The 27,773-nt window shown below is 40.6% G+C and overlaps 1 protein-coding gene across 2 annotated transcripts in view; it reads left to right on the top strand.

Annotated features, from left to right (window-relative positions):
• UBQLN1 (ubiquilin 1) overlaps positions 1-12,173 on the top strand; it is a 53,029-nt gene extending 40,856 nt beyond the window's left edge. Inside the window, 5 exon segments of one of the 2 annotated variants that reach the window (NM_001134107.1) lie at positions 2,792-2,934; positions 5,704-5,787; positions 6,996-7,111; positions 8,084-8,252; positions 10,184-12,166. In NM_001134107.1, coding sequence (NP_001127579.1) covers positions 2,792-2,934; positions 5,704-5,787; positions 6,996-7,111; positions 8,084-8,252; positions 10,184-10,336 — 665 coding nt within the window. In that variant the 3' untranslated portion in view covers positions 10,337-12,166. 2 annotated transcript variants of the gene reach the window in all.
• The last annotated feature ends 15,600 nt before the right edge of the window (positions 12,174-27,773 follow it).

Raw genomic sequence — 27,773 nt, 5'->3', positions numbered from 1 at the left:
ATTCTATGAAAGCTGAGAGGTAAGGAATCTGCAGAAGAAAAGTTGGAAAGTAGCTGAGGTTGACTGGCTTAGGTTTAAGGAAAGAAGCCAACTCCATAACATAAAAGTACAAGGTGAGGTAGCAGGTGCTGTTGTAGAAGCTGCAGCAAGTTATCCAGAAGATCTCCTAAGATCATCGAGGAACGTGGCCACATGAAACAACCAGTTTTTAATGTAGGTGAAAAACAGCCTTCTATTGGAAGAAGATATCATCTAGAATTTTCATTTCTAGAGAAAAGTCAATTCTTAGCTTCAGTGCTTCAAAGGAAAGGATGACTGTTGGGGCTAATGTGTCTGGTGACTGAGTTGAAGCCAGTGCTCATTTATTATTCCAGTAATCCTAGGGCCTTAAAAATTATGCTAGATCTATTCTGCCTATGCTCTGTAAATAGGAAAAAAAAAAAAAAAGAAAAAAAAAGCCTGGATGACAGCACATCTGTTTACAGCATGGTTTACTTAATATTTTAAGTCTACTGGTGAGACGTTGCTAAGGAAAAGATTCCTTTCAAAATATTAGTGCTCATTGACAGTGCATGTAGTCACCCAAGAGCTTTGATGGAGATGTGCAAGGAGATTAATGTTGTTTTTGTGCCTGTTAACTAACACGTCATTCATTTTGCATGCAGCCCACGGATCAAGGAGCACTTTCAACTTACAAGTCTTATTTAAGAAATACATTTAATAAGACTACAGCTGCCTTAGATAGTGAGTCCTCTAATGGATTTGGGCAAAGTAAATTGAAAACCTTCTGGAAAGGATTCATTCACCATTCTCAGTGTCATTAAGAACATTCCTAATTCATGGAGAGGATGTCAAAATATCAACATGAACAGGAGGTTGGAAGAAGTTTATTCTATGCCTCATGGATGCCTTTGAGGGGTTCAAGACTTCTGTGGAGGAGGGGACTGTAGAAGTAGTGGAAATAGCAAGAGAACTAGAATGTAAAGTGGAGCCTGCCAGGTGTGTTGGCTCATACCTGTAATCACGGCACTTTGGAAGGTTCGGGCAGGAGGATCCCTTGAGCCTAGGAATTGCAGGCAGCAGTGAGCTATGTGCTTGCCACTCCCCTCACTCCAGCCTGGGTGACGAAAGCGAGACTCCATCTCAATTTAAAAAGAAAAAGGTGGAGCATGAACACTGACTGCATTGCTACAATGCCATGAAAAACCTTGAACAGATGAGGAGTTGCTTTTTGTAGATGAGCAAAGAGTAGTTTCTTGAGATAGAGTCTGCTGTAAGTGAAGATGCTGTGAACATTGTTGAAATGACAACAAATTCAGAATGTTTTATAAACTTAGTTGATAAAGCAGTGGCAGGGTTTGAGAGAACTGGCTCCAATTTTGAAAGTTCTACTGTGGGAAATGCTGTCAAACAGCATAGAGTGCAACAAAGTTTTCCTGATGTGGCAAACTTCATTGTTGTCTTATTTTAAGAAATTGCCACAGCCACTCCAACCTTTAGCGACCACCAGCTGACTCACTGTTAGCAGCTTTCGGCAATAAAGTATTTTTATATTTATGTGCAGAGTTTTATTTAGACCGAAGGCTGTGGCATACTTAATAGACTACAGTATTATGCAAACAACTTTTGTATGCCCTGGGAAACCAAAAAATGTGTGTGACTTGCTTTATTGCACAGCAGTCTGGAACCAAACCCACAGTATATCCAAGGTTGGACTCTAGGATGTGAAAAAAAACTAAGTTAAAATTTACAACATGAGAAAACAGGAAAAACAAGAACTATTAAAAACAGAATTATAATAAACTAGAAAGATAAGTGAGAAGAGTCAGATGTCTTAAGCCTGATATAACTGGATGGAATAGCAGAAAGGAGATGAAAAACCTAATGAGTTGACTTGGCATAGTAAGTTTGAGAATATATATGAGTTTGAGTGTATCTAGTTGGCAGTTGAAAATATAAGTGTAAGTAAAGCAAATTAACTTAGTTTTCAAAGAAAATTTGGCTAAATATACAGTTGTCATCACATATGGAATTCACATAAATTCAGCTGTAGCCCTTGGCAATAAAAGGAAAAACAATAATCATAACAAGTGCTTTGTACATTAATTTTCTTACAACCACCTTATGAAGTAGATACTGCTTTCTCCATTTTACAGATGGGGAACCTGAAGTATGAAGACGCTAGATAGCTTGCCCAGGATCACATGGGTTAGGTTAGATTTGAACCCAGGTAATCAGGCTCCTGATACTGCTTGGAGTCACTGTGCTCTATGGTTTCAAATGTTAAATGTGCCTACTGTTTTACTCAGTGAATGGCAGTAGACAGTGAAAATGGGTGGAGGCATTACATCTTTTGTTGCCTTGGGCATGAAGGCTTCCTTCTTTCATAAGGGTGGGCAATATTAAGTGCCGAATATGATTCTAATTAATTCTTTGCAGTCTTGGAGGAAAAGTTGGCTCAGTCCTTTTCACTGTATGGAATTTTTCAGCAGTAATTTTGACCATATGTAATTTTTGCCTTAAGTTGACTTCAGAAGCTACTTCTTCATTAGACAAGATTTTACTGTAAATGCAGAATGTTTAAACTCATAAGTCCTCTTCCTGGTATATGTTGGGCATGTACTTTTAGAGATGTTTTAGTTTTAAAGTTCTTTCATAGTTCAGTTGATACATAATATGTATAATCATTTGTACTTGGTGAAATTAAACACAGTGCATATTATATTTTAAAGCTTTAACTTTTGTTTAAGTATTTTTCCTTAATACGTCTTTTTTTAAAACAAACTTTCAGCTAGTATGTTCAACACACCAGGAATGCAGAGCTTGTTGCAACAAATAACTGAAAACCCACAACTTATGCAAAACATGTTGTCTGCCCCCTACATGAGAAGCATGATGCAGTCACTAAGCCAGAATCCTGACCTTGCTGCACAGGTGAGTTGGTAATTGTATTGAAAAAGACTGTGCAGTGTGAATTAAAATAACCTAATCTAGTAATTGTGATTTTGGCACATTTGTGTTGTGTATGATATCTTAATACACTAGAAAAATAAGTAAATGTGTCTTCAATTTTTTGACCGTTTGTTTCTTTGCAGTAAATTAATACTTCATATGTAATTAAAACAACTTTATCTCTGCCATTCATTGACTAGAAAGAAGTGCAGGTTTAGTTTGTTTCTACATATGTTGAGTTAGGAGACAAGTACAAAGTTCTGGAATGCCCACTCTTTTGAAGATAAACTACTTAATGAAATGTAAATCTTGAAAGCAATTAAGAGCAGTGTTAATACATCTGAAATACTTTTATTTAGTAGATCACTCAGATTATAATAGTCATGCTCAAAATGGCAGTTGTAAAATAGCATGAAGTCATTTATTAAAGACGGGGATTTGTCAGAACAATGTTCTCGTTCTTTCAACTATTGATTCCCCTGCTGAAGATCATATACTGATCCCTTATTAATGTATTCCTTTTTCTAATTTGTTTCTAAAGAGACCACAACTAAGAAAATTGGGGATCTTAATGCTGGCTGAACACTCAGGATCACTTGGGAAGCTTTATAGACAGTACCGATGGTTGGGCCCCATCCTTAGAGATTTTGAGATAATTGCATCTGATAACCCTTTCTCCCTCAAGTTGCCTAGATACTGTCTACGTTCCATACCATAGGGCTTGAAAAACCACGGAGAATGTGAAATAAACCTTGATCATCTGTAGTTTATATTTGCTGTTTGTTAAAAACGGCTTCTGTAGTGTGTCAGGAATTTGGAGGAAGACTTTATAGTTAATCTCATCCCTTAAATTTTAAAAGCTTTAAGTCAAATGAATGGTTTTTATTTTCTAAATTCTAAAACTATATTGATTGAAGTATCTTTGATGTATAATTCTCAGTAATAATTTATGCCCTCACCAAATCTGTGGAATTGGAAATAACAAATTTTAAGAATTTTTGTGTCTATGATTCTGTATATTGGAGGTACATTTTATGGAAGATTGATTTATGCATATGAAACTTATCAGACTGAGTTGTTAGTATTAAATGCCTCAATTTACCGTAATAAGCCATTTTAAGTGTGTATTTGGCTAATACTGATTGAGCATCTTGCTTTTAAAATTTGACTTTAACAAGCACATGCTTAGCAATTTTGAAATAATCTTACTTTAGTAAAGTGACTGAGCCACTCACATACTATTTTTTTACTCTAAAACAAAATGTTGGTAATACTAGATTGGCATGTCTTTTATTACAGATAATTTAGAAACTATTAACAATGTTCTTGTTATCTGCAGATTAAAATGTGTGGTTTTTCTATTCTTTTGATTTTTAAATATTTAAAAAGACTCTTGAGTGTAAAAACTTGTGGTATAAGCACTCAGGTAAGTTATAAGAAATACCTTGTAATCAAATAAGATGATTATCTGTGAAAGGATACGTTTAAGATGACATGCTTTTTTAAGATTAAATGAAGTGAATTCCAAAAGATATGTGTGATAACCTCGTTAATATGTTAATGATAAAGAAGTATTTGGAACCAATAAAGAAGCAGGTTTGTTGACCTTAAGCCGGTATTAGTTTACTTACTGTGAACTTACTGGTCACTTTGAAATAAATACTGTATGTTCCTGTAAGGTTGTCTGACATCTGCTTTGGTTATTGTATTGAAATTAACTAAAAGATCACTTTGCAAGAATTGGGGCGAATTTTCTCTACCAGCATTTACATTGCTCTTAAATACGGTTAACTACTTGAGGGTGAGGATCATTTCCTCCCCAGACTTTGGATAGATAAATAGGCTATCAGTAAATCCTTGTTAGTTGACTTTTTACTCCGTCTGGGGAAAATGATATAAAATGTGTCTTTTGAAGCTACGAGAATTAATTAGCTCTGGTTATGCTCATTGTGTATTTTAATCTTATTTTCAGGTATATGACATCATACTAATAATGATCCTGATTTTTAAATTCTTAACGTTTATTTGAAGTTTAGGAGCTGCCACTTTTCTCATCTCTGGCGGTAGTGAGGTGAAATCCAGATGCTAATCTTGGTGTTCTCAAATGGATTTACATCTTTTAGGTCTTAAATCATTTTAATACTTTTCCCAGAGGACTGCTGGTGCTAGGCCTGACTGATTTTCACCTAGCAGCTCCATTTCTCTGGCAAGTTGGTTGCTGTTTTGCGGTGTTATTTTTTTGGACCTAATATTAGCTGTTTTGTAGTAGGCAGGTAGATGTAGTGGTCCTTTTCAGATCTAGATTTTCTCTGTGCCTGCCACTTGTGTGTTGAGGTTTCTAAGCAAGCCATGTTACATAGTTCATGTATTGATGTTTATGTTTCTTCTGTCAGTGTAGTAGAAAATATATCTTCATGAATGCCAGTTACTCCCGTTTTTCTTTCAATGGCATATATTCACGTTTGTTCAAGGAAAAGCCTAAGAAAATGATTGCTTTTATTTTTAGGATATTGCATGTCATTATCATGACCACCATTCTCATTGAGAGAGAATATGCCTCATTTTTTTGTTTTTGTTCTTCTGGAGATCCCTCTTGTGGACAGTATCTTCCCTTTTCCTTTTTTTATTTATGTTCTACCTTCCTCCCTTTTAAGTGCCAGTTGAGGCACTTGGAGGAAGATAGAATAAAACAAGGTACATTACTTGTTTCAGATATTTCCAGTTAAAATTGTTTGAACACTTGCCCCATAGATGATGCTGAATAATCCCCTATTTGCTGGAAATCCTCAGCTTCAAGAACAAATGAGACAACAGCTCCCAACTTTCCTCCAACAAGTGAGTAAGACAAGATGTTAGCTATCTTGGGTAATGATTTGCTTAAAAAAATTTGATGATAAACATTTTCCTTGCTCTTCTCTGGCTGATAGCAAAACATAGAATAGAGACCAATAATGCTGTCAATTCGTAGAGAATTCAGCTTGATCTTCACTGAGTCCCATTTCACTGCTGACCTTTTGCTTATGTTTCTTAAACATAAATTCTGAGGAAAGAACATTTTGTTTTTGCTTTTGAGGACCTAGGATTTTGAATGCTTTGTTAATACCATAAACCATTTCCTTTCATTGTACTAACTTTGAAGTGCTTCCTTGTGTCATGTTACGCTTTATGGTTTAACTAATTTTGAGTAACAGGAAAGAGCTACCCTATTCTATTTTATAGGTTGTTTTCTTCCAAATTAGTAGAATGCTTTTTTTTTTTTCCCCCCAAGGGGTAGATCTCTTTTCCTCAAACTCGGGATTAGTAAGATTAAAATAGTCAGTGTTGTTATATAAGGAAGTAAGGAAGGTTATATTATAAACAAGTACTTGAGATTGCCATGGTATTTTGTTGTTTAAAACAACAAAAGAGAAGTCAGTCTTGGTGTTTTGAAACTGGTAGTTTTAGGGCTTCATATATTATGCAAATGACTCTCAGACCTGTAAACCATTTTCCAAGGTTGGTGTCCTTGATCTATTGTAATGATGCAAGCCTATCTTTGGTTAGTCAGGTGGTGTATATTTGGAAGTAGTAAAGCTAAACTCAGGATACATGTATTAACGTCAAATTTGGAACTGTTGTTTTAGAGTGTACCTTACTGGTAAAATTGTTACATCAGTAACGGATAACACTTGGTTAGGTGGAATATGTGGCTTTTTACCATATCCATGTCGTAAGAATTGTGCCTTTGGAGGTTGTGTCTTAGAAATAATACTTTATCTTCTGTTGGAGAAGGGGAATAGTTGTGGCTTCCAAAGTAGCTCCTGATTTTCTTCCATTATGAAAATGGCTTTCATGATGGACTTAGGAGGAGGTCAAGTAATGATTTGCACACTAGGTTTGCTGTCAAAGAGGAGATACTTGTGTTTATTTTGAGAAAGAAATTATGGATTACCAGTGTCCTAAGGTTTTAGATTTTCTCCAGAAGCATAACAAAGAAAAGATTTAAAAATTTACCTTCACTGATTTTAATTCCTTTGTAACCACTAGTTTTCTTTCTTCCTTAGATGCAGAATCCTGATACACTATCAGCAATGTCAAACCCTAGAGCAATGCAGGCCTTGTTACAGATTCAGCAGGGTTTACAGACATTAGCAACGGAAGCCCCGGGCCTCATCCCAGGGTAGGCTTATTTGGGGAAGATAATGAAAGTGTATAATGGTTACTTTCTCTGAGAATTTCAGATTTAGTATTTTTTTTTTGTGGGATACAGGGCCTCGCCCTTCGCCTAGGCTGTGAGTGTGGTGGCGCAGTCATGGCTCACTGCAGCCTCGACCTCTTGGGCTCAAGGGATTCTCTCACCTCAGCCTCCCAAGTAGCTGGGACTACAGGTGTGCACCACCACACCCAGCTAATTTATATATATATTTTGTTGTTGTTATTGTTTTTAGAGATGGAGTTTTGCCATGTTATCCAGGCTGGTCTCAAACTTCTGGGCTCAAGCGATTTGGCCTCCCAAAGTGGGATCAGAGGCATGAGACATAGCACCTGGTTCTCCCCCCACCGTTTTTATTTATTTACTTACTTACTTATTTATTTATTTATTAAGAGATGGGTTTTTGCTCTTTTACCCTGGCTGAACTTGAACTTCTAAGCTCAGGTGATCCTCCCACCTCAGCCTCCCCAGTAGCTGGGACACAGTGCCTGGCTATGATTGTTTTTAAGTCAGGGTTTTCAAAGTTAAAAATGATTATTATTATTTTTTAAATTCCTTTTAGAGGTAGTCTCACTCCATCGACCAGACTGGAGTGCAGTGGTGCAATCTCAGCTCACTTTAGCCTCTACCTCCTGGGCTAAAGCAGTCCTCTTACCTCAGCCTGCCAAGTAACTGATACTACAGGTGTGCATCAGCACACCCAGCTAATTTTGTTTTTATTTTTTGTAAAGATGAAGTCTCAACAGTGTTGCCTAGGCTGATCTCAAATTCCTGGGCTGCTGGGATCATCAGTTTCCCAAAATGAGCCACTGCACCAGGCCAAAAGGGCTTATTTTAAGAAGATGGCTTAGTTTATATTATATTAAAATGTAACTGATTTACGGACTGGTTTCTGGTTTTGCAGGACCTTAGGATATTTCCTATTTGTGCTTTCTCTAGGTTTACTCCTGGCTTGGGGGCATTAGGAAGCACTGGAGGCTCTTCGGGAACTAATGGATCTAACGCCACACCTAGTGAAAACACAAGTCCCACAGCAGGAACCACTGAACCTGGACATCAGCAGTTTATTCAGCAGATGTTGCAGGCTCTTGCTGGAGTAAATCCTCAGGTATCAGTTCTTTTCCATTCAAGTTTTGTATTCCTTAATGTTGGAAATTTAGAAATTTCCAAAAAGAAGGAAAAAGGAGAAAAAAGGAAAGCAGTAGTTCTTAGGTGTTTAGATTAATGAAAAATACAGTCTTAAGGATATTGAGTAAGAAAACAGGCATTACAAAAATTGTTGACTTTAGTGCTGAGATGCTAAAGGAAACATTGTTACGGTTGTAGAGAAGACATGCTACAACCTAAAGTCTTATTTTTTAGAAATTGCCTTTAAAAATGCATTTTTTTTGTTCCTATTTGAAAATCATTTGAAATAGATTTTGCTTTAAAAAAGTTCTTAGGGAGGAATGGAAACTTGATTATCCCAAGTACCTCCAGGGCAACTGTATTCTAGTCTGTCTTTTGACTGGAAAAAAGTCCTAACTACCTTACTCCACCCATGACATCACCTCCTGCGGTAGTTTGTGTTACATATATATATATCTTGTAAATATGGCTAAAGAATATGGACCCCCTAATAATGTGCTTGCATCTACAAACATACATTGGCTTTACTAATAATGTGCCATTATATAAAGATGATCGCCAGTTTAAACCTGTTTGATTAGGTTGTCCCCAAACTTCTTAATGTCTCAAGGTCTGTTAGGTGCTTTCTGTTTTCTTTTCTGGGTTTCTTTTTTCTTTCCCTTTCTCCTTTCCCCTTTCCTTTTCCTCCTTCCTCTTCCCCTTTCCCTTTTCTCTTCCCCTTCCCCCTTTCCCCTTTTTCCCCTTTCCCCTCTTTGCCTTTCCTTTTTTTTGTTCTTTCCCTTTCCCTTTCCCTTTTGACAAAGTGCCCGGGCTGGGTGCAATCACAGCTCACTGCAACCTGCACCTCCTGGGCTCCAGCAGTCCTCCCACCTTAGCCTCCGGAGTAGCTGGGATTACAGGCGCAGACCACCACACCTGGCTAATTTTTGTATTTTTTGTAGAGCTGGGGTTTCACCATGTTGCCCAGGTTGGTCTCAAACTCCTGAGCTCAAGCGATCTCACCCGCCTTGGCCTCCCAAAGTGCTGAGATTACAGGCGTGAGCCACTGTGCCTGGCCTGCTTTCTGTTTTCAAGCCTTACTAAGTATAATAAATAGGGTAGGGTTCTGTCTCATACATATCTGTATTCCCGATAAGCTAGCGTAGCATAGTTTCTGGCTCGTGGTAGGTACTCAGTAAATATTCATGGAATAAATAAGAAAGAAGGATTTGGAGTATTAGAATTAATTGTTACATAAGTTAACTTACAAGCCTCCAAATTATCAAGTAGGCCTAGGATTGATTGGTCATTTATATGGGGATTTTTTTTTTTTTTAACTTCATTTCTGAAGAAAAGATTTGATGCTGCTGAATTGTTAGAATTAAGAGTATAATTTTGGGCCTGAAACTGAAGCTCTTTTCTAAGAATTGACTGTCCAGTGCAAAAGTTAAACTCACATTCATTCGAAGAATCATTGAAGCTTTAGAATTTTATACATGAGGGTACCAGCTTTTATAGTTACTCAGTTGGTCAGTAGCTACACAAATCATCTAATTCTGAACTATTTGTGTGTGTGTGTGTGTGTGTGTGTGTGTGTGTGTGTGTGTGTATATATATATATACAGGTTTTTCTGCATGTACGTGATCCTCTAAAATAATGGTTGATGTTTATTAAGCTTTTTTCCCCCTCCCCCAAAGTAGAGTCGTGATCTATTTGACATGATTATTTAGGTATAAACTAGACTATTTAAAATAAAGTGCTAATGGACTTTTAAATATGTTAGATAAGTTTCAAGAGGTGGGCAGTGTTTTTAAAGCTCAGTAGATCAGCATATGTTATAAAAAAGCAATTAAAAAATTTTAAAAGTCAGTCATGTGTGGCAGGGACTGGCTTCCTTTAGAGTTGGATTAATTTTTTTTTTTCTTTAATAGCTACAGAATCCAGAAGTCAGATTTCAGCAACAACTGGAACAACTCAGTGCAATGGGATTTTTGAACCGTGAAGCAAACTTGCAAGCTCTAATAGCAACAGGAGGTGATATCAATGCAGCTATTGAAAGGTTACTGGGCTCCCAGCCATCATAGCAGCATTTCTGTATCTTGAAAAAATGTAATTTATTTTTGATAACGGCTCTTAAACTTTAAAATACCTGCTTTATTTCATTTTGACTCTTGGAATTCTGTGCTGTTAAAAACAAGCCCAATATGATGCATTTTAAGGTGGAGTACAGTAAGATGTGTGGGTTTTTCTGTATTTTTCTTTTCTGGAACAGTGGGAATCAGTGCTTTTCATTTAAGGCTACTGCATGCATCACTTCTGCATTTATTGTAATTTTTTAAAAACATCACCTTTTATAGTTGGGTGACCAGATTTTGTCCTGCATCTGTCCAATTTATTTGCTTTTTAAACATTAGCCTATGGTAGTAATTTATGTAGAATAAAAGCATTAAAAAGAAGCAAATCATTTGCACTCTATAATTTGTGGTACAGTATTGCTTATTGTGACTTTGGCATGCATTTTTGCAAACAAAATGCTGTAAGATTTATACTACTGATAATTTTGTTTTGTTTGTATACAATATAGAGTATGCACATTTGGGACTGCATTTCTGGAAGCATACTGCAATAGGCTATCTGAGCTAAACACCTGTAACTAAAAAAGTGAAGATAAGAAAATACTCTTAAAGCTGAGTATTTCCTAATTGTATAGAATCTTACAGCATCTTTGACAAACATCTCCCAGCAAAAGTGCCGGTTAGTCAGGTTTGTTGAAGATATAGTAGAAAAGCTGATTCTGGTTATCTCTTTAAGGACAACTAATTGTACAGACACATAATGTAACATTGTCTCAACATTCATTCACAGATTGACTGTAAATTACCTTAATCTTTGTGCAGACTGAAGGAACACTGTAGTATACCCCAAAGTGCATTTGCCTAGGACTTCTCAGCTTCTCCCATAGGTAGTTTAACAGGCATTAAAATTTGTAATTGAAATGTTGCTTTCACTGAAAAAGTGTCTTGATGTTTCAGTTATTTTTAATCGCCATAAAAAAATAAAACTATCTTTTGGGTTTATCTGTTTTCTCATGCACAGGCAATACACAAATTTAAAATGAGTTGTGAGCCAATTGTTTCTGAAGTGTTTTGGTAGTTCTATTAAGAAATAGTTAAATATTGTGCTTTTCAGAGCCTCAGAGAAAGGGGGACGGGGTGGGGGTGGGGGGGGCAGCGGAATCTGTCCTGGATGGGGCCAGCTTAAATAATACTGGCAACCAAGAATCTGTTAGGATTTCTGTGCATATAGTGTAGTAAAGAAGTATCATTCAGGGGTGAAAAACAAAGAGCCGTTTTAATGATGTTGAGTACATTTGGCTGTTTTATAGCCTTTTTCTTCCCTCCCCAAAGAATTCTGTTTGCCTAACTCCCAAACTGTTGGGGTGGTACATTCCTTTAGGACCAATTAAAACATAATTGAGGGTCAGTGATACATTTGCCTGACTCTGGTTCAGTATTCTCTTAGGTGATTATATTCTCTCATGTACAGTTACAGGAAATTAAAATGTTAAAGTAACCTAAAATGAATTCAGACCAATAAAATCAAGGGAAATACAAGTTGATTGCATTACTTCTGTACGTTGCTTGCTATTAAAAAGGTTAAGAGGCCAGGTTAGCCACCAGTCCATGCACTGTTCTGACACTTTCCCCAGGAGGAAAACAAGTACAAAGGTTACGGTGGAGGCATGAGTAGAGGAGATTGCTAAGAAGGGTATTCATGTGTCTTTGCTCTTTCTGCTTTATGCCTCAGTTTGGTTTAAAAACTTCTGTACTGGCAAATGGTGGTATTCAGTGTGGGATAGTGTCATAACTAATTTGACAATTAATCACAAAATAACAATAAATCTCTAGCTTTTACACTTGATTTGTCTTGCCTCTTTTGTAGAAAGAAAAGAAGTCTTTAACTTTTGCTAACCATGTGTTTTAAAGGCTATTGGAGTTGATTTACCCCAGATTTTGTCACATTTTACATTCTTTATTTTTCAGGTTTTCCAATTAAAATGTCACAGTCTTTTGTGGTGTGATAAAAAGGTAGCACACTGGGAAGGTAGGTGACTTGAGCTCCACTTTTGATCTTGGTACTTGACTATTATGTGACAGTGAGGCGTCATGATTTCTTTATTATACATGTGGTGGTGAGGCTTATAGGTGCGCTGGACTGGGTGATAAGCTCTGAAGTACCTTTAAGCTACTGCAGTAGTATGGTTTTTGTTTTTAATATGTTTACCTTTAGGTCTAAGTCTAAAGATAAATATCTACATCTTAAGGGGTTCAAAATACTTAAAATTCTTATCAGCACTAAAAGGATGTTTAAAATACTGTAGGCTTAAATTGCTCTCATATTGAGTGATAATATTTAGTACAAATTGAATAAAGAATGGGGTAGTGAAAATAGCATTTCAGGATTTTATTTCCCAGTTACAATCTTTGCAATATCCTAAACAAAGTCTAGCAAATATTGAAAAATCATATAAATGACACCTGGCCTCTGTGTGTATTTAGAATCTTGAGTTTCAGACGGTTTAAATATAATAATGAAAAGAGTCTTTTATTCTGACTGTGTAAATTTAATAGGCATATATCACAACAAAATAAAACAATGGATAACAATATGCTAGTGACAAAAGTGAAGCTAAGCCGTGTGTGCAATGACATACACATGATTAACAAAAAAAAAAAGACTGTGTGATTAATATAGGGAAATACTGCATATTGTACTTCTTCTCGTAGAGATTAATATTAAACATATTACAGTCAACAGAAGGTCTTACATGAAAGAAGTCTATTTAAAGTTTTATCAGCTTTTTTCAGTCTCACTAGACCATCTCTTAACTATTCTTTAAGGTGATGCTGTATACAATGAACACACTTCCTATACTTCGTGTATCTGCCCTTCTCTGGTGTTGCACATAGTATTTATCTACTTTGGCTCCTGTAAAGCCTACCATTCTTTCTGGGCTCAGTCCTAAACTTTGCTGATCCGGCGTTTGGTAAACTCTTAACTGTTCATACTTAGTCTTTACTGTCAATTGCTGCATTTTGCTCCTCCCATTCACCTTGTAGCATTTTGTTTTGTTTTTATTTTTCTGCTCTAAAATTGTCTTGGCAATTACCTAAGTAACATCAGTTGTTCCTCTTCAACTTCTCTGTATCTTTTCTCATAGGCAACTATTATGTCAGAAAGTCAAATTACTGAACATCTACTGAGTGCCAGGTTCTTTTCCAATTGCTCAGAGTATAGCAGCAAATAAAACAAGATTCTGTCCACGTGGGGCTTACATAGTAGAATGTAGGGAGATAGCAAAACATACAGATTGCCTGCCAGGTAATCAGTGCTGTGGTGAAAAATTCTGCATAGTGAGGAGACTAGGTCAGGAAGGTGGTGTTCTTATTTTATATGAGGTTGTCAGAGAAAGCCTCAGCTCATTGAGGAGGTGACATTTGAACAGAGACTTGAGTATCTGGAGGGTTGAACAACTTTTCCAGGAAGAAGGACAACTAATGAAAAGGCCCTGAAATAGTGTCCTTGAGTGTATGTCAACCTAAAGGGAAGAAGCTGAGGCACAAAATACAATTTCGAAAGAGTTTACTTGAGCCAAAGTGAGAACAGCTGCCAGGGACCCATTTCAGGTTGCCTTGGGGAGTACTCTGTTTGGTACAAGCAGGTTTTTAAAGGCAAAGGGGAACAAGGAGTGGGCTGATAAAAGTTTTGACAGGTATTATCATTAGTTTCCAGAGATAATATTGATTAGCCATTGGCTGTACACTGTTGAACATAGGGTAAAAGTTATGGTGTCTACTGTATGACATCTTAATGGCTACTTGGTTGTCAGTCCAGAGCCCACATAGTCAGTTGCTTCAAGAGGTAATTATTTAGCTCAAGAGGGAATGAGACGTGACTGATGTCACATTTTAAATGCCTCTCTAAGCCTGATAATTTAAAGGGGTTTGCATTCCTCAGATAAAAACTTTTGTTTCTTTCTCAGTATGTTTGTAGAACACAAGGAATCCAGTGTGGGTGGGCAAGATGAACAAGGGGGGAAAGCAGGGTAGGAAATAGGAGAGAGATGGGGTGGTTCAGGTGTTTGACATGGAGGACTTGGTAATACACAAATCTTTATGACCCACCCCCAGAGTTTGTGATTAATAGTTATGGAGTTGGGGAAGAATTTGCATGTCTAACAAGTTCCTAGGTTGAACAACTAATGAAACAGCTAATGAAAACCACTGCACTACAGGAACCAGGGTGAAAGCAGGAAGGCTTTTCGGAGGTTATAATCTAGTGAGAGATCACAAGGACTTGGACTGGGCTGGTGGCAGTGGAGGTGGTAAGAAGTTGGATTTGGGGTATGTTTTGAAGGTAGAGCCAATAGGACTGACTGATAATAGAGGTGTGAAGTTTAGAGCAAGAGAGGAGTCAAGCAAGGCAAACAAGGTAGAAAGACAGGAGAAGGAGTAGAAATCAGGATTTTAGTGTTGACATATTAAGTTGAATGTACTTGATGGAACATTTAAGTGAAGACGTTGAGGCAAGTGGAGGAGCTCCAAAGGAGAGAAACAGGTCATAAGGTGAGAGCTAAGAGAGGTCCTGAAAGCGGATGATGAAACTTATTAAGAAGGAGAGCAGTTCAATACACTGCTGCCTCAGGTTCTCATCATGGATTGAGTGTTAACCCTTTGCCTTTAGTAAAGGAAGGACCCTCATGACTGACTATAGCGGTTTAGAGTGTTGGGGTAAAATTGTTAGAGTGGACTGGCAGGAGGCACAGTTTGGAAGAGAGAGAAACGGGGCAGTAGCGGTGGGGAGGGTGCTGTGGTGGTGGTGTAGAAATATGTCTTTTTTCTGTCTTTTAAGATGGGAAATACTATAGCATGTTTTTATTTTAATTGTAATGACCAGTGTGTGGGGCATGGGGGAGGGGACTTGTCCAGGTAATTGTTTTCTACCAAAAGAGAGAAATATATAGAGAGAAACAAGTTACTGCCAGCTTTTGATTCCCAGAAGAGGTTTTAAAAAATAAAATTGGCACCTTTGTTACATGGGCTGAGATGTGAGAGAGGGGGTTTCTTTGTCTTTCCAGTCATCGTTTGCCTCAGCTGGGTCTGCCTTTTCTTGCCAGTAGAAGTGGCACCTGCCCAGCCCATCTGAACTACACTTCATGGTCAGCCCTTTCAGAAGTAGAGGAAAAGCACCCCTCCCAGCTTTTTTGCTTGGGTAAGATCTCATTGAACAAAATTGAGATTTCCTCTAAGCTCGGACAGTGGTGAAGCACACCCTCAGTTTGTAATTCCAGCCTGTGCCTGATAACATGAGTATTTCTGACTTCCAATCAGCTGTCTTGCTTACCACTTTATGCTTAGACAAGGCTAGACACATATAGGAACTCTCAGTAGTTTCCCTCAAAGACCAAAGCTGAGTGTGGGAGCCTAATTCTTTAATGGGATATATAGTAGACACTTGGGTATTCAAGCCAGATTTTTTTAAAAAGGTATTTCAGACACATTTTCAATTCCTTATATTTTACAGAGAGGGGAGGGAATTTCCTCTGTGTTGTGGTTATCTAATGCTTTATAACAAAACTACACCACAGCTTGGTGGCTTAGAACAAAATCATTCATTTTGTTCATGAGTGAGCAATTTTGGCAGGGCTTGGTGAATACAGCTGGACCAACTTGACTGAGTCTGGAGAATTTACTTTCAAGAGGGCTTATTATGCACATGGGTGTTAAATTAGTGCCTGCTTTTATCTGGGAGTGCACTCAGGGTCTCAGTTCCTCTCCACATGGGCCTTCCAATAGGGCTACTGTGCTTCCTTACAACATGACTGGTGGGTTTCAAAAATAAGTATTTTAAGAAAAATGAAAAGTGCTGTTTTTTTTTAAGTTCTGGGCTCCTAACTGGCCCAGTGTCATATCTCCAGTATTCTATTGTCCAAGCAGTCTTAGCTTGCCCAAATTTAAGAGGAGGGTTCGAAGACCCCACTGCTTGTTGGGAAGAATGTCAAATAATTTGTGACCATCTTAATCTATCACACACTGCAATCCCAGAAGGAGGAAAATGTTGGAGGGGTAAACATTTCTTCTCCACTGTTCCTCCCTTTCTAAGGGAAGTAGTGACATGGCTGCTCGTTGAATAGTGTAGAAGGAACTAAGCGTAACTATGAACCCGTTTGGGAAACTGTCCAAAGGGAAGCATGCATGCTGGTCTACTTCCTGCCACAAGGTTAGTGAGATAGGCTTGACCCCTACGGGTTTTTTTTTTTTTTTTTAACTGTGGTAAAGTATACATATCATAAAATTTACCATTGTAACCATTTTAAAGGGTACAATTCAGTGCCATTAAGTATATTCATAATGTTGTATAACCATCACCATCCTTCAGAACTTTCTTATCACCCCAAAAGGAAACCTTGTAGCCAGTAATCATTCAATCCCTATTCCCTCCTCACCCAACCCCTGGCAACTGCAAAATCTGTTTTCTGTGTCTTTCTGGATTTACCTATTCTGGACATTTTATATAACTGGAATCATTTAATATGTGGCCTTTTGTGTCTGGCTTCTTTGACTTATGTTTTCAAGGTCCATACATTTTGTACTGTGTAATCTCATTCCTTTTCATGGCTAAATAACGTTCCACTGTATATTTATGCCACATTTTATTCATTCATCTGTTGATGGACCCTTTTCACCATTTTCCTATTGTGAACAATGTTGCAATGAATATTGGCCTACAAGTTTGAGTTTCCGTTTTCAGTTTGTGAACCTGAAAAATCTAAGACAGATCTCAGTTCATTTAGAAAGTTTATTCTGCCAAGGTTGGGGATGCACGCCTGTGACGCAGCCTCAGGAGGTCCTGACAACATGTGCCCAAGGTGGTTGAGGCACAGCTTCATTTTATACATTTTAGGGAGACCATGAGACATCAATAATATATGTAAGATGTACATTGGTTCCGTCTAGAAAGGTGGGACAACTCAAGTGGGGAGGGGGCTTCCAGGTCACAGGTAGGTGAGAGACAAATGGTTGCATTCTTTTGAGTTTCTGATTAGCCTCTCCAAAGGAGGCAATCAGATATGCATTTATCTCAGTGAGCAGAGGGGTGACTTTAAATAGAATGGGAGGCAGGTTTGCCCTAAGCAGTTCCCCCGCTTGACTTTCCCTTTAGCTTAGTAGTTTTGGGGCTGTAAGATTTATTTTCCTTTCACAATTTCTTTTGGGGATGTATGTAGGAGTGGAATTGCTGGGTCATAATGGTAATTCCATTGTTAACTTTTTGTGGAACTACTGAACGGTTTCCATAGTGGCTGCACCATTTTACATTCCCACCGGTGCTTGGGTTCCAGTTTACATCTTGCCAACACTTCATTCCTCCTCCACTTCCCTTCCCTGTTTTTTTAATTACTGCCATCGTGGTAGGTGTGAAGTGGGATCTCATTGTGAGTTTTTTTTTTTTTGTTTTCTTGTTGTTTTTGAGACAAGAGCCTCTCTCTGTTTCCCAGGCTAGAGTGCAGTGGTGTGATCTCAGCTCACTGCAACCTCCGCCTCCCAGGTTCAAATGATTCTTCTGCCTCAGCCTCCTGAGTAGCTGGGACTACAGGCATGTGCCACCACGCCCAGCTAATTTTTTGTATTTTTAGTAGAGATGGGGTTTCACCATGTTTGCCAGGCTGGTCTCTAACTCCTAACCTCAGGTGATCTGCCTGCCTTGGCCTCCCAAAGTGCTGGGATTATAGGTGTGAGCAGCACCAGGCCTCATTATGGTTTTGATTTGCATTCCCATAATGACTTAATGATGATGAGCATCTTTTCATATGTTATTGGCCATTTGCATACCTTTGGAGAAATGAAGTCTTTTTCTATTTTTCTTTTGTTGCTTGTGCTTTTGGTGTTGCAGCTAAGAATACATTGCTAGGCTGGGCGCTGTGGCTCACACCTGTAATCCCAGCACTTTGGGAGGCTGAGGTGGGTGGATCACCTGAGGTCAGAGTTTGAGACCAGCCTGGCCAATATAGTGAAACCCTGTTTCTACTAAAAATACAAAATTGGAGGCTGAGGCGGGTGGATCTCCTGAGGTCAGAGTTTGAGACCAGCCTGGCTAACATAATGAAATCCTGTTTCTACTAAAAATACAAAATTAGCTGGGCCTGGTGGTGCATGCCTGTAATCCCAGCTACTTGGGAGGCTGAGGCAGGAGAATCGTTTGAACCCGGGAGGCAGAGGTTGCAGTGAGTCAAGATCGCACCACTGCACTCCAGCCTGGGTGACAATAGCGAAACTCCGTCCCCCCCCTGCCAAAAAAAAGAATACATTGCTTCCCCCTATATTTTCTTCTAAGAGTTTTTTGGTTTTAGCTCTTCTATTTAGGTCACTGATAAATTGGAGTTATTTTTGTTTATGGCAAGAGTCGCAATTTGTAATTGGTTTTGTGGTTCTAGATTTGCAAAAGGAAGACCAGAATGTTTTACCCATTCCCACCCTTCTCCTTTAAGAAAATAATAAAAACAAAACCTAGAAAGACCAAGGACAAATTATGGCTTAAAGATAACATGATACTAGATACTAAAATGTTGCTGATTGTAGAGCATGCTTTTGACCAACTAAGATCTTTGGTTTTCCCAGGAAATTGTTGAAGTTCTATACTTCCTCTTCTCATTTCTATGTCTTCTCCACCCTCATACACTTATCACCCAGTATGACTTCCATTCTCTAGTCTTAATGAAGGTGTGATTTGTATCATATCCGCAGACACTAAGCCTACTTCATACTCTTGTATCATGTGCACTGTGAACGCTGATCCCAATTTTAATGTAGCACTGTTAGAAGTCTCAGTATCACATATAAGCAGTAGGTACAAACCAGCCTAACAAAAGCATGTGGGTGAAATCCACATGGAAAGAATGTATAAATGATGTTAAAGACATCATTTGTTAAGTAAGTTAAAGACGGAAAACATTGATTAGACAGTGAGGCAAGTGATAACTTTGTGTACATCCTCATAAAAAATTGAAGAATTAGTTGAGGGCTACAGAAAATGTTAATCAGCAAAGAGGTGGTAATTCTCAACCCTCACTTCATATTAGAATCAACTAAAAAGATTAAAAAATAAGGCCACCTCAGACTAAGTGGAATTGTATCTGGGTGAGGCTCATGCATACATTTTAAAAACTCTTAAAGTGATTGTAATGTGCTGCCAGGGTGTGACTTAGGCAGTGGTTTTCAGCTTCAATTGTGCATACAGATAACCTGGGACCTTGTTAAAATGCATATTCTTATTCGAAAAGTAACTCAGAATGGAGCCAAGACATGAGCTAAAGCAAAAAACTCTTAGAAGAAAACATAGGTGTAAATCTTTGTGACCTTGGGTAAGGCAGTGGTTTTTTAGATAGGACACCAAAAGCACAACCAACCGATGAGAAATAGGTAAATTGGACTTCATCAAACTTTAGGGTTTTTTGCTTCAAAGGAAATGATGAAGAAAGTACAAAGACAATCCAGTTCACAGAACACAAGATAACATTTGTGAGTAATATATCTGATAAAGAACTTTAACAACTCAACAATGAAGAGACACTTTTAAAAATACAAAGAATTTGAATAAACATGTCTCCAAGGAAGATGAACAAATCACCAATAAGCATGTGAAAAGATGCTCTTCATCACTAGGGAAATGCGAATCAAAATCTTAAGGAGATACCACTTCACACTCACTGGGATGGCTGTAATCATGAAGACAGACCAATAACAAGTGTTGGTGAATGTGGAGAAATTGGAAGCTGCTTACATTGCTGGTGGGAATGTAAAATGGGGCAGCTACTTGGAAAACAATTCAGCAGTTTCTCAAAAGATTTAACTGCATAGTTAGCGTTTGACCCAGCAATTTCACTGGTATGTATATACCCAAGAAAAATGAAAACAATATGTCCCCACAAAAAACATGTACACGAATGAATGTTCATGGCAGTATTATTCTTAATATCAAAAATGTGGAAACAACCCAAATATCCATGAACTGTTGAATCCATTTTTTTAAAATGTGGTATATCCATGCAGTGGAATATTATTCAGCAACAAAAAGGAATGAAGTACTAATACATGCTAAAGCAGGGACAGACATTTTTACATAGGCGCTGGGTACTTCTTGGACAAATATGTTGGCTGGAGTTGGGTGAGATGGGATAACTTCTTAAGGTCTTCAGTTCCACATAGGTTAACCAGAAGAGGCCAAGTGATGGAAGGGGAAGTGGTATATGTACTGGGACATTAGTCCACTAGTCCATGCCACTCAACCATCTGGCCTCGGGGTAGAGGTCAACTACTACAACCTGGCCCTTGGGTGGAAAACCTACCAAATTCTAATTTTTTGAGCAGGGAAGTTAAATCCTCCCATCCGAACTCCTGGTGATTCTAAAGATAATGTGTCCCAAACTTTCAAATTGAGGCCTAAGAGATCTTAGTGACAGTGACAATGATATCTGACAGTGAGAAAAAGAAAAGTAGTTCCTGTCATCCAGATGCTGGCCTGGTATTAAGAGCTAGGCCTTCATGTCCTGCTAAGCATACACAATTTCACAGGACACCTACATCAGAACAAGACTGCTTTTCAGCCATGGTGGGTCAAGACAAAGGAACATTTCTTTAGTCATGTCAACACCGAAAAACATGAGCATTTTCCAAGATGCAAAAATGACCAGACATCTCCCTGTCCTGGTTAATGTGCTTCTTAACCAGTTATAGCTTTAGCTTCACTTCCTTCTTCACACTTTACTTTTTTTTTTTTGAGACAGAGTCTCTGTCACCAGGCTGGAGTGCAATGGCACAATCTTGGCTCACTGCAACCTCCGCCTCCCAGGTTCAAGCAATTCTCCTGCCTCAGCCTCCCGAGCAGCTGGGATTACAGGCACCCGTCACCATGCCCAGCTAATTTTTGTATTTTTAGTAGAGATGGGGTTTCAGCATGTTGGCCAGGACGGTCTCTTATCTCTTAACCTTGTGATCCGCCCGCCTTGGCCTCCCAAAGTGCTGGGATTACAGGCGTGAGCCACCGCGCCCAGCATATTTTCTTAAGATAACCAGTTATCCCCCACTTCCTGACAGCATCCATTTAGAGAGCCCTGCTTCCTTGAACCCTACTCAGGACTACCTATCATGCATCCAAACCTTAAATCCTTTCTGACATCTTACTGAGTCTTTTGCACAGTTTTTGGAGGTGTGTGTGCTTCCTTATACAGTGAGCAGTCAACCCAACTTGTGCAGGGCAGATTGTGTTCCTGTGTTATCTGGTCTGGAGCTGCATAGTTGTTGCCCTATTCAGATAGAGTGTGCATTTTTAATTTTGTCACAGTTTTCACAGTCTCCCATATCCCACTAGTGTTGGTCACATTCTTTGGCCATCAAATTTGCAAGTCTTGCCATGGACTGTCATGGGTTGAGGGTGTTTCCTTAGGCACCATCTGATTGGGTCCCTGATTAAGGTATGTGTTAGATACTCAACATCAGGTCTGGGGTCCTCCTAAGTGATGACCAGTGACTTCAACTTCCCACAAAGTGGACTTCAATTTGCACAGCATCCAGGGTAGGTTGCTGGGGGGAAACTCTGCTGGAGGGAATGATGATCATCAGGAAATCAGCACCAGCTCACATTTCACACATGAGATTCTGTGAAGCTGAGCTGAAAATTCCACACACTGATGCTCAACACAGCTTATTGGCTGAATGCCTAATCAGATCCTAATTCCTTGGTAATTGCTGGCCCATGATACAGTTAATACCCTGATCTTGAATATATCTTTGAGTGAACAGATGTGCTGTTCAGTGAAGGGATAATAAACTTGCATATTACGGTTTCAGAAAATTAAAATCCCTGGTGGATGGTGTCTTTGATTAAAGTCAGCTTGTTATAGTTTCCTCATGGTTCTTGTACTCCGTCCACTGAAAAATAGTTTGCTTATCAGAGCAGACTCTAGAGAGGCACAGGATGTGAGCACTGGACCTTGGCAGCATCTAGTGACATCCCCTAGACCTGCCTTATCTGTGTCACCCAGCGAGTTTACGCCAGTGCTGTGCCTTGAGCCCGTGTTTTTCTGGGTCCTGATTCCAGAGCCGACTGCTCAGCTGATTGCTGGGTCATCCCATGCTTCAGGGACCTCATCCTAGGCCCTGCCTGATGTAACCTGCCCAAGGGCTGGGGAAAGGGGTGTGGAAAGACAGAGACTGCGGGGGCTAAGCTATCAGAGCCAAAAGACTTCATTCTTATGAGGCAGGTGATACCCTCATTTTACAGGAGAGAAAAATGTTTAATCTGAAATTTTTCTGGTGGTGGGAATGGAGACTAGGGGGTGGGAGTGGTGGAGAATCCTGCCAGAGGAGAAGGTGAATCTTTTATCTCCATCCATTTTGAGCCACTGCAAAACCATCTGGCCCTTCTTTCCTGGGCTCTTTGTGCTTGCTGGGTCTCTCCCACCCCGGCCACCAGAGGGCAGTACCGGTCCACACCTCGGCCTGGGACCATGTTTGGGAAGATCATAACTGCTCAACCCACCAGACTCCTTTTCAACACCTGCTTTTTAACAACTGTTTTCTAATGCCCCTTTACTATCACAAAATGAGATTGCTAACAAAACGTACCTAAGCAATTAATAAACGTAATGCCTTAGCTGTAATGTAAAGGACACATGAAAGTACGAATAAGGGCCGGGCCCGGTGGCTCACGCTTGTAATCCCGGCACTTTGGGAGGCCGAGGCGGGCGGATCACGAGGTCAGGAGATCGAGACCACAGTGAAACACCGTCTCTACTAAAAGTACAAAAAATTAGCCGGGCGTGGTGGCGGGCGCCTGTAGTCCCAGCTACTCGGAGAGGCTGAGGCAGGAGAATGGCGTGAACCCGGGAGGCGGAGCTTGCAGTGAGCCGAGATCGCACCACTGCACTCCAGCCTGGGTGACAGAGTGAGACTCCATCTCAAAAAAAAAAAAAAAAGTACGAATAAACTTTCAGTGTGTACTGCTTGAGCACGACTACACTAAATGAACACGATGGAGTCATTATATGCTTGTGCCCATTGTGGGGTCACCCCTGAAAGAATGCAAGTGCATGTGGGTATGTTGTGTCGGTGACAAACACATCATGATTTTCTAAAATGGTAAACAATTCTTGGTAAAGTTAAAAAATAAAATGGGGGCCAGGCACAATGGCTCACGCCTGTAATCCCAGCACTTTGGGAGGCTGAGGTGGGCAGATCACTTGAGGTCAGGAGTTTGAGACCAGCCTGGCCAACATGGGGAAACCCCATTGCTACTAAAAATATAAAAACTAGCCGGGCGTGGCGGCGTGCACCAGCTACTCGGGAGGCTGAGGCAGGAGAATCGCTTGAACCTGGGAGGCGGAGGTTGCAGTGAGCTGAGATTGGGCCACTGTACTCCAGCCTGGGCAACAGAGTAAGACTCTGTCTCAAAAAAGGAAAAAAGAAAACTCTCTTCAAACCCAGCACTCATTGTTAGGTGTCAGGTGCATGGGAGCTGGACGCAGGCCTACCCTCCCGCTCACAGACTTTCTCCAAGTGTGATGGTGGGGAGGCGCCTGTGCTGGGGTTGCAGCCCTCCTCACGGTGGTGCATTCACTGCATTGATTTTTTTTAATGAGATAAAAAAATGCCAGTATCAAAAAATGGCAGATAAAAATTTATACACCATAAAATTCATTTGAAAGTGCACCTCAGTGGATTTAGTGTATTTCACTGTGCTGTGCAAACATCACTACTGTGTAACTTCGGAATATGTCCATCACCCGCAAAAGAAACTGTGTACCTGTTAGCAGCCAGTCCCAAGTCCTGCCTTCCCTATCCCAGGCAACCCATCCATCTGTCTCTGTGGATTCTTCTATTCTGGACACCTTTTCCCTTATCTCTCTGTGTGTTCACTTCATCTGAATGCCTCATTGACTATTCCCTGCTGTTACACCAAGAGAAGCACTTGAGAGGCACACCCATTTCTTTGGTCCCTTCTACCTGCTACCTGCGATCCCTGCCAAATCAGCCATTTTACACAGTTGGGGGTTAGGTGCTCCCCAGCCTATCACCAGCCCAAAGCACCACTTTAGAGACTGCACTTCATCCCTGGCCTTTCGTGAGTTGTCCAGTGGGTCTTTGGCGAGAACTAATCCAGTCCTAAACTTCACCTTCGTCAAGATTCTCCCTGCTGCTGCCATCTAAGTGGGCTCAGCATGAGCAGGGGATCCAAATGCGGTCCTGGTTGTCAGACCTTACCCTGAGGCTCCCATCCCTGGCTGCTCACCAGAGTCAGCTGTGGAGCTTTCAGAGGTGAGACCAGGGCCCCTCATGACAGATGCTGCTTCAGTGGGCTTGGAGGAAGCAGGAACAGGTCTCTGCTTTTCAGTTCCTCAGGTGACTCTAACAAGCAGTGGAGGTTGAGAATCATTGCCTTCCTCAATTTTTCCTGTTTCATGTCACCATGACAAAGGGGAGGCCAAAGGCTAGTCCAGCTGTGGAGCAGCTGTGGGGGTCTTTAGTCAAGGAATGTGCTTTGGCATTCATTATGGGGAGAGAGCTGGGACGGGCACGATCCAGCCAGAACGGATGCTTTTTAGCAGTTCTAAGTCCCCATGGTCAAGGGCCTTGTTGTGTCCTTTCTGTCCCAGGACTCTAGCTGGTGCCAGAGAATACGCGATGCCTTATCTTTCACCCCAACTGGAACCACCTGACAGCCAGGGCTTTGTGTCACAAGCCTCAAACCCTCCATGGTGCCTGTCACATACAGTCTGGACTCACTACTAAGTACAGTGGATTGGTTGATTTCTCCCTCCACACGGCAGGGGGACTTACCCAGCTGGGATGTGTTAATTTGACAACTTCAAGTGCCTGGCCCCCAAATATGAGGGTTGATGTAAACCAAAGCCAGCCAGAAGCTACTCCAAATATCTTGGCAAAGAGGAAGATCAAGGGCTCCACATTTTCTTAGGCAAGGACCATCCACCAATACAACCCTTTTATTCCACTGGCATGTGATTTCCTTCCTTCCTTCCTTCCTTCCTTCCTTCCTTCCTTCCTTCCTTCCTTCCTTCCTCCCTCCCTCCCTCCCTCTTCTCTTCCCTTTTCCCCCTTCCCTCTCCCCTCCCCTCTTCTTTCCCTTCTTCCCCCTTCCCTCCCCCCTCCCCTCCCCCCTTCCCTCCCCCCTCCCCTCCCCTCTTCCCTTCCCCCTTCCCCCTTCCCTTCCCTTCTTTCTTTTCTTTCTTGATGGGATCTCTCCATTGCCCGTGCAGGAGTACAGTGATGCAATCGTAGCAAACTTCTTGGCTCAAGCAATCCTCCAACCTCAGTGCCCCCTGAGTAGCTGGGACTACATGTGCATTCCACCATGCCTGGCTAATTTATTCTTTTCACAGATGGGGTCTTGCTATGTTGCCCAACCTGGCCTCAAACTCCTGGGCTCAAGTGATCCTCTCTCTTGGCCTCCAGGGTCACTGGGATTACAGGCACAAGCCACTGCACCTGGCTGTAGTTCTTGAGTCAAGTATGACATACCCTGGTGAATAGAAACAGGTAAATTGGTTCTAAAACTCAATCTCTGGCCAGAGCTAACCAGTGGGCCCACAGGGTGGCCAGGTCCTGTGGCCCTGGTTGGGACAGAAGGATAAAGCATCTTCCTGGAGCACAGTACGGGGAAGGGCTCAAACCTGGCCCATGTTGGTCAGATTTTGGCCTGCACAGCTGGTGCCCAGGTAAGCTGCATGCCAGGAGGGCACTGGCACTTCTCCCCTCCTGCTCTGCATCCCCCAGCCCTGCTGCCGTGGTGCTAGTGACACATCATTGCCCATTGGAAAGTTTCATTTCATGACTTGGCCATAGCGGCTCTAGTGCTTTTTCTTCACCTGCCTAGGGTCCATTGCTGATGACTTTTACACAGGACAGCAAGCAGGTGGACATCAGCCTAGGCTCACGGAGGTCTTTTAGAGACCTCTGCTTCCTCTTTGTAGAATGAGGGATACACTGGGTCAGCGAGTCTCTCACTTCATTTGCCTGAGTTCCACCTTGGCAATTTTGTAATGGATCATGTACTTTTTATTTATCTTGAAATGACCCAATTTATATAAAAATGTTTTGCTTTCAAAAATTGTAATGTCACTACTTTCAATGGAAAATGGACACTTACCTTACACAGAAGGAAAGTAAAAACAGAAACAAGAACCAGATAAAGTGATTAAATTGTGGGGAGACCGTGTGTCTGCCAGGGGTCTGAGCCTGCGGCTGCTCTCTTTGTTGAAAAGGAAGCTTGACAAGTGCTGGAAAGGGGTGAAGACACTCATATGAAACAGACACTCCCCATGTCACAGACAGGCAGAGCAACAGAGAAATATAAGGGGGATCCCTTCTGATCACATGTGTCATATTATTTAAAGCCACACCTGAAATCACTGACATCTGAAATCACATGCCTTGTATATTCCCAGCAGCGCTGCCACACACTTCGGACTAACTGCTGAGATCTGTCTCCAGTTCTGATATCTGCAAATTCACAGACAGGGTGGAGTAGGGCCTTCTCAAATGATCTATGGGACAGCTCCCTTACTTGAAAAGCCAATGTTTTTTTTTCCGCTAAAATAATTGTTTTCAATCTTTATTCCACCAAAATGATGCTTTTTGTTATCATATCAAATTTTGTTGAGCTGGGCACTGTGTCTCATGCTTCAAATCACAGCAACTTGGGAGGCTGAGGTGGGAGGATCACTTGAGGTCAGGAGTTTGAGACCAGCCTAGGCAACATAGCAACACACTATCTTAAATTTTTTTTTTTTTAAATTAGCTGGGTGTGGTGGCGCATGCCTGTAGTCCTAGCTACTTGGGAGGCTGAGGTGGGAGGATCACTTGAGCCCAGGAGTTCAAAGCTGCAGTGGGCTATGATCATGCCACTGCACTCCAGCCTGGGTGACAGAACAAGACCTCGTCTCTAAAAAAGAAAAAAAAAATCAGATTTTGTTGACCAAACTCTAATTTTTTAAAAATTGAAATGGAGTCTCACTGTGTCACCCAGGCTGGAGTGCAGTGGCACAATCTTGGCTCACTGCAACCTCTGCCTCCTGAGTGAGTTCAAGCAATTTTCCTACCTCAGCCTCCCGAGTAACGGATTACAGGCACCTGCTACCACGCCCGGCTAATTTTTTTTATTTTTAGTAGAGAGGGGTGTTTCGCAATGTTGGGCAGGCTGGTCTTGAACTACTGACCTCAAGTGATCCACCCGCCTCAGCCTCCCAAAGTGCTGGGATTACAGGCGTGAGCTACCACGCTGGGCCCAAACTCTGCTTTTTAAGTAGCAGTTATTTAAGTTTCTACATTTAAATTACACACAGATACATAACACACAACCACTCAGCACAGAGCTGGTGATCAGCAGAGACAGTTGGAGTTGACATAATTTTAGGCAAAAGGCAAGAAACTTGGTATTGCTACTGGTAAG

This window comes from Pongo abelii, chromosome 13 (genome assembly GCF_028885655.2).
Source record: "Pongo abelii isolate AG06213 chromosome 13, NHGRI_mPonAbe1-v2.0_pri, whole genome shotgun sequence".
Classification (NCBI taxonomy): Eukaryota; Metazoa; Chordata; class Mammalia; order Primates; family Hominidae; genus Pongo; species Pongo abelii.
This window is presented reverse-complemented; position numbering and strand designations above follow the sequence as displayed.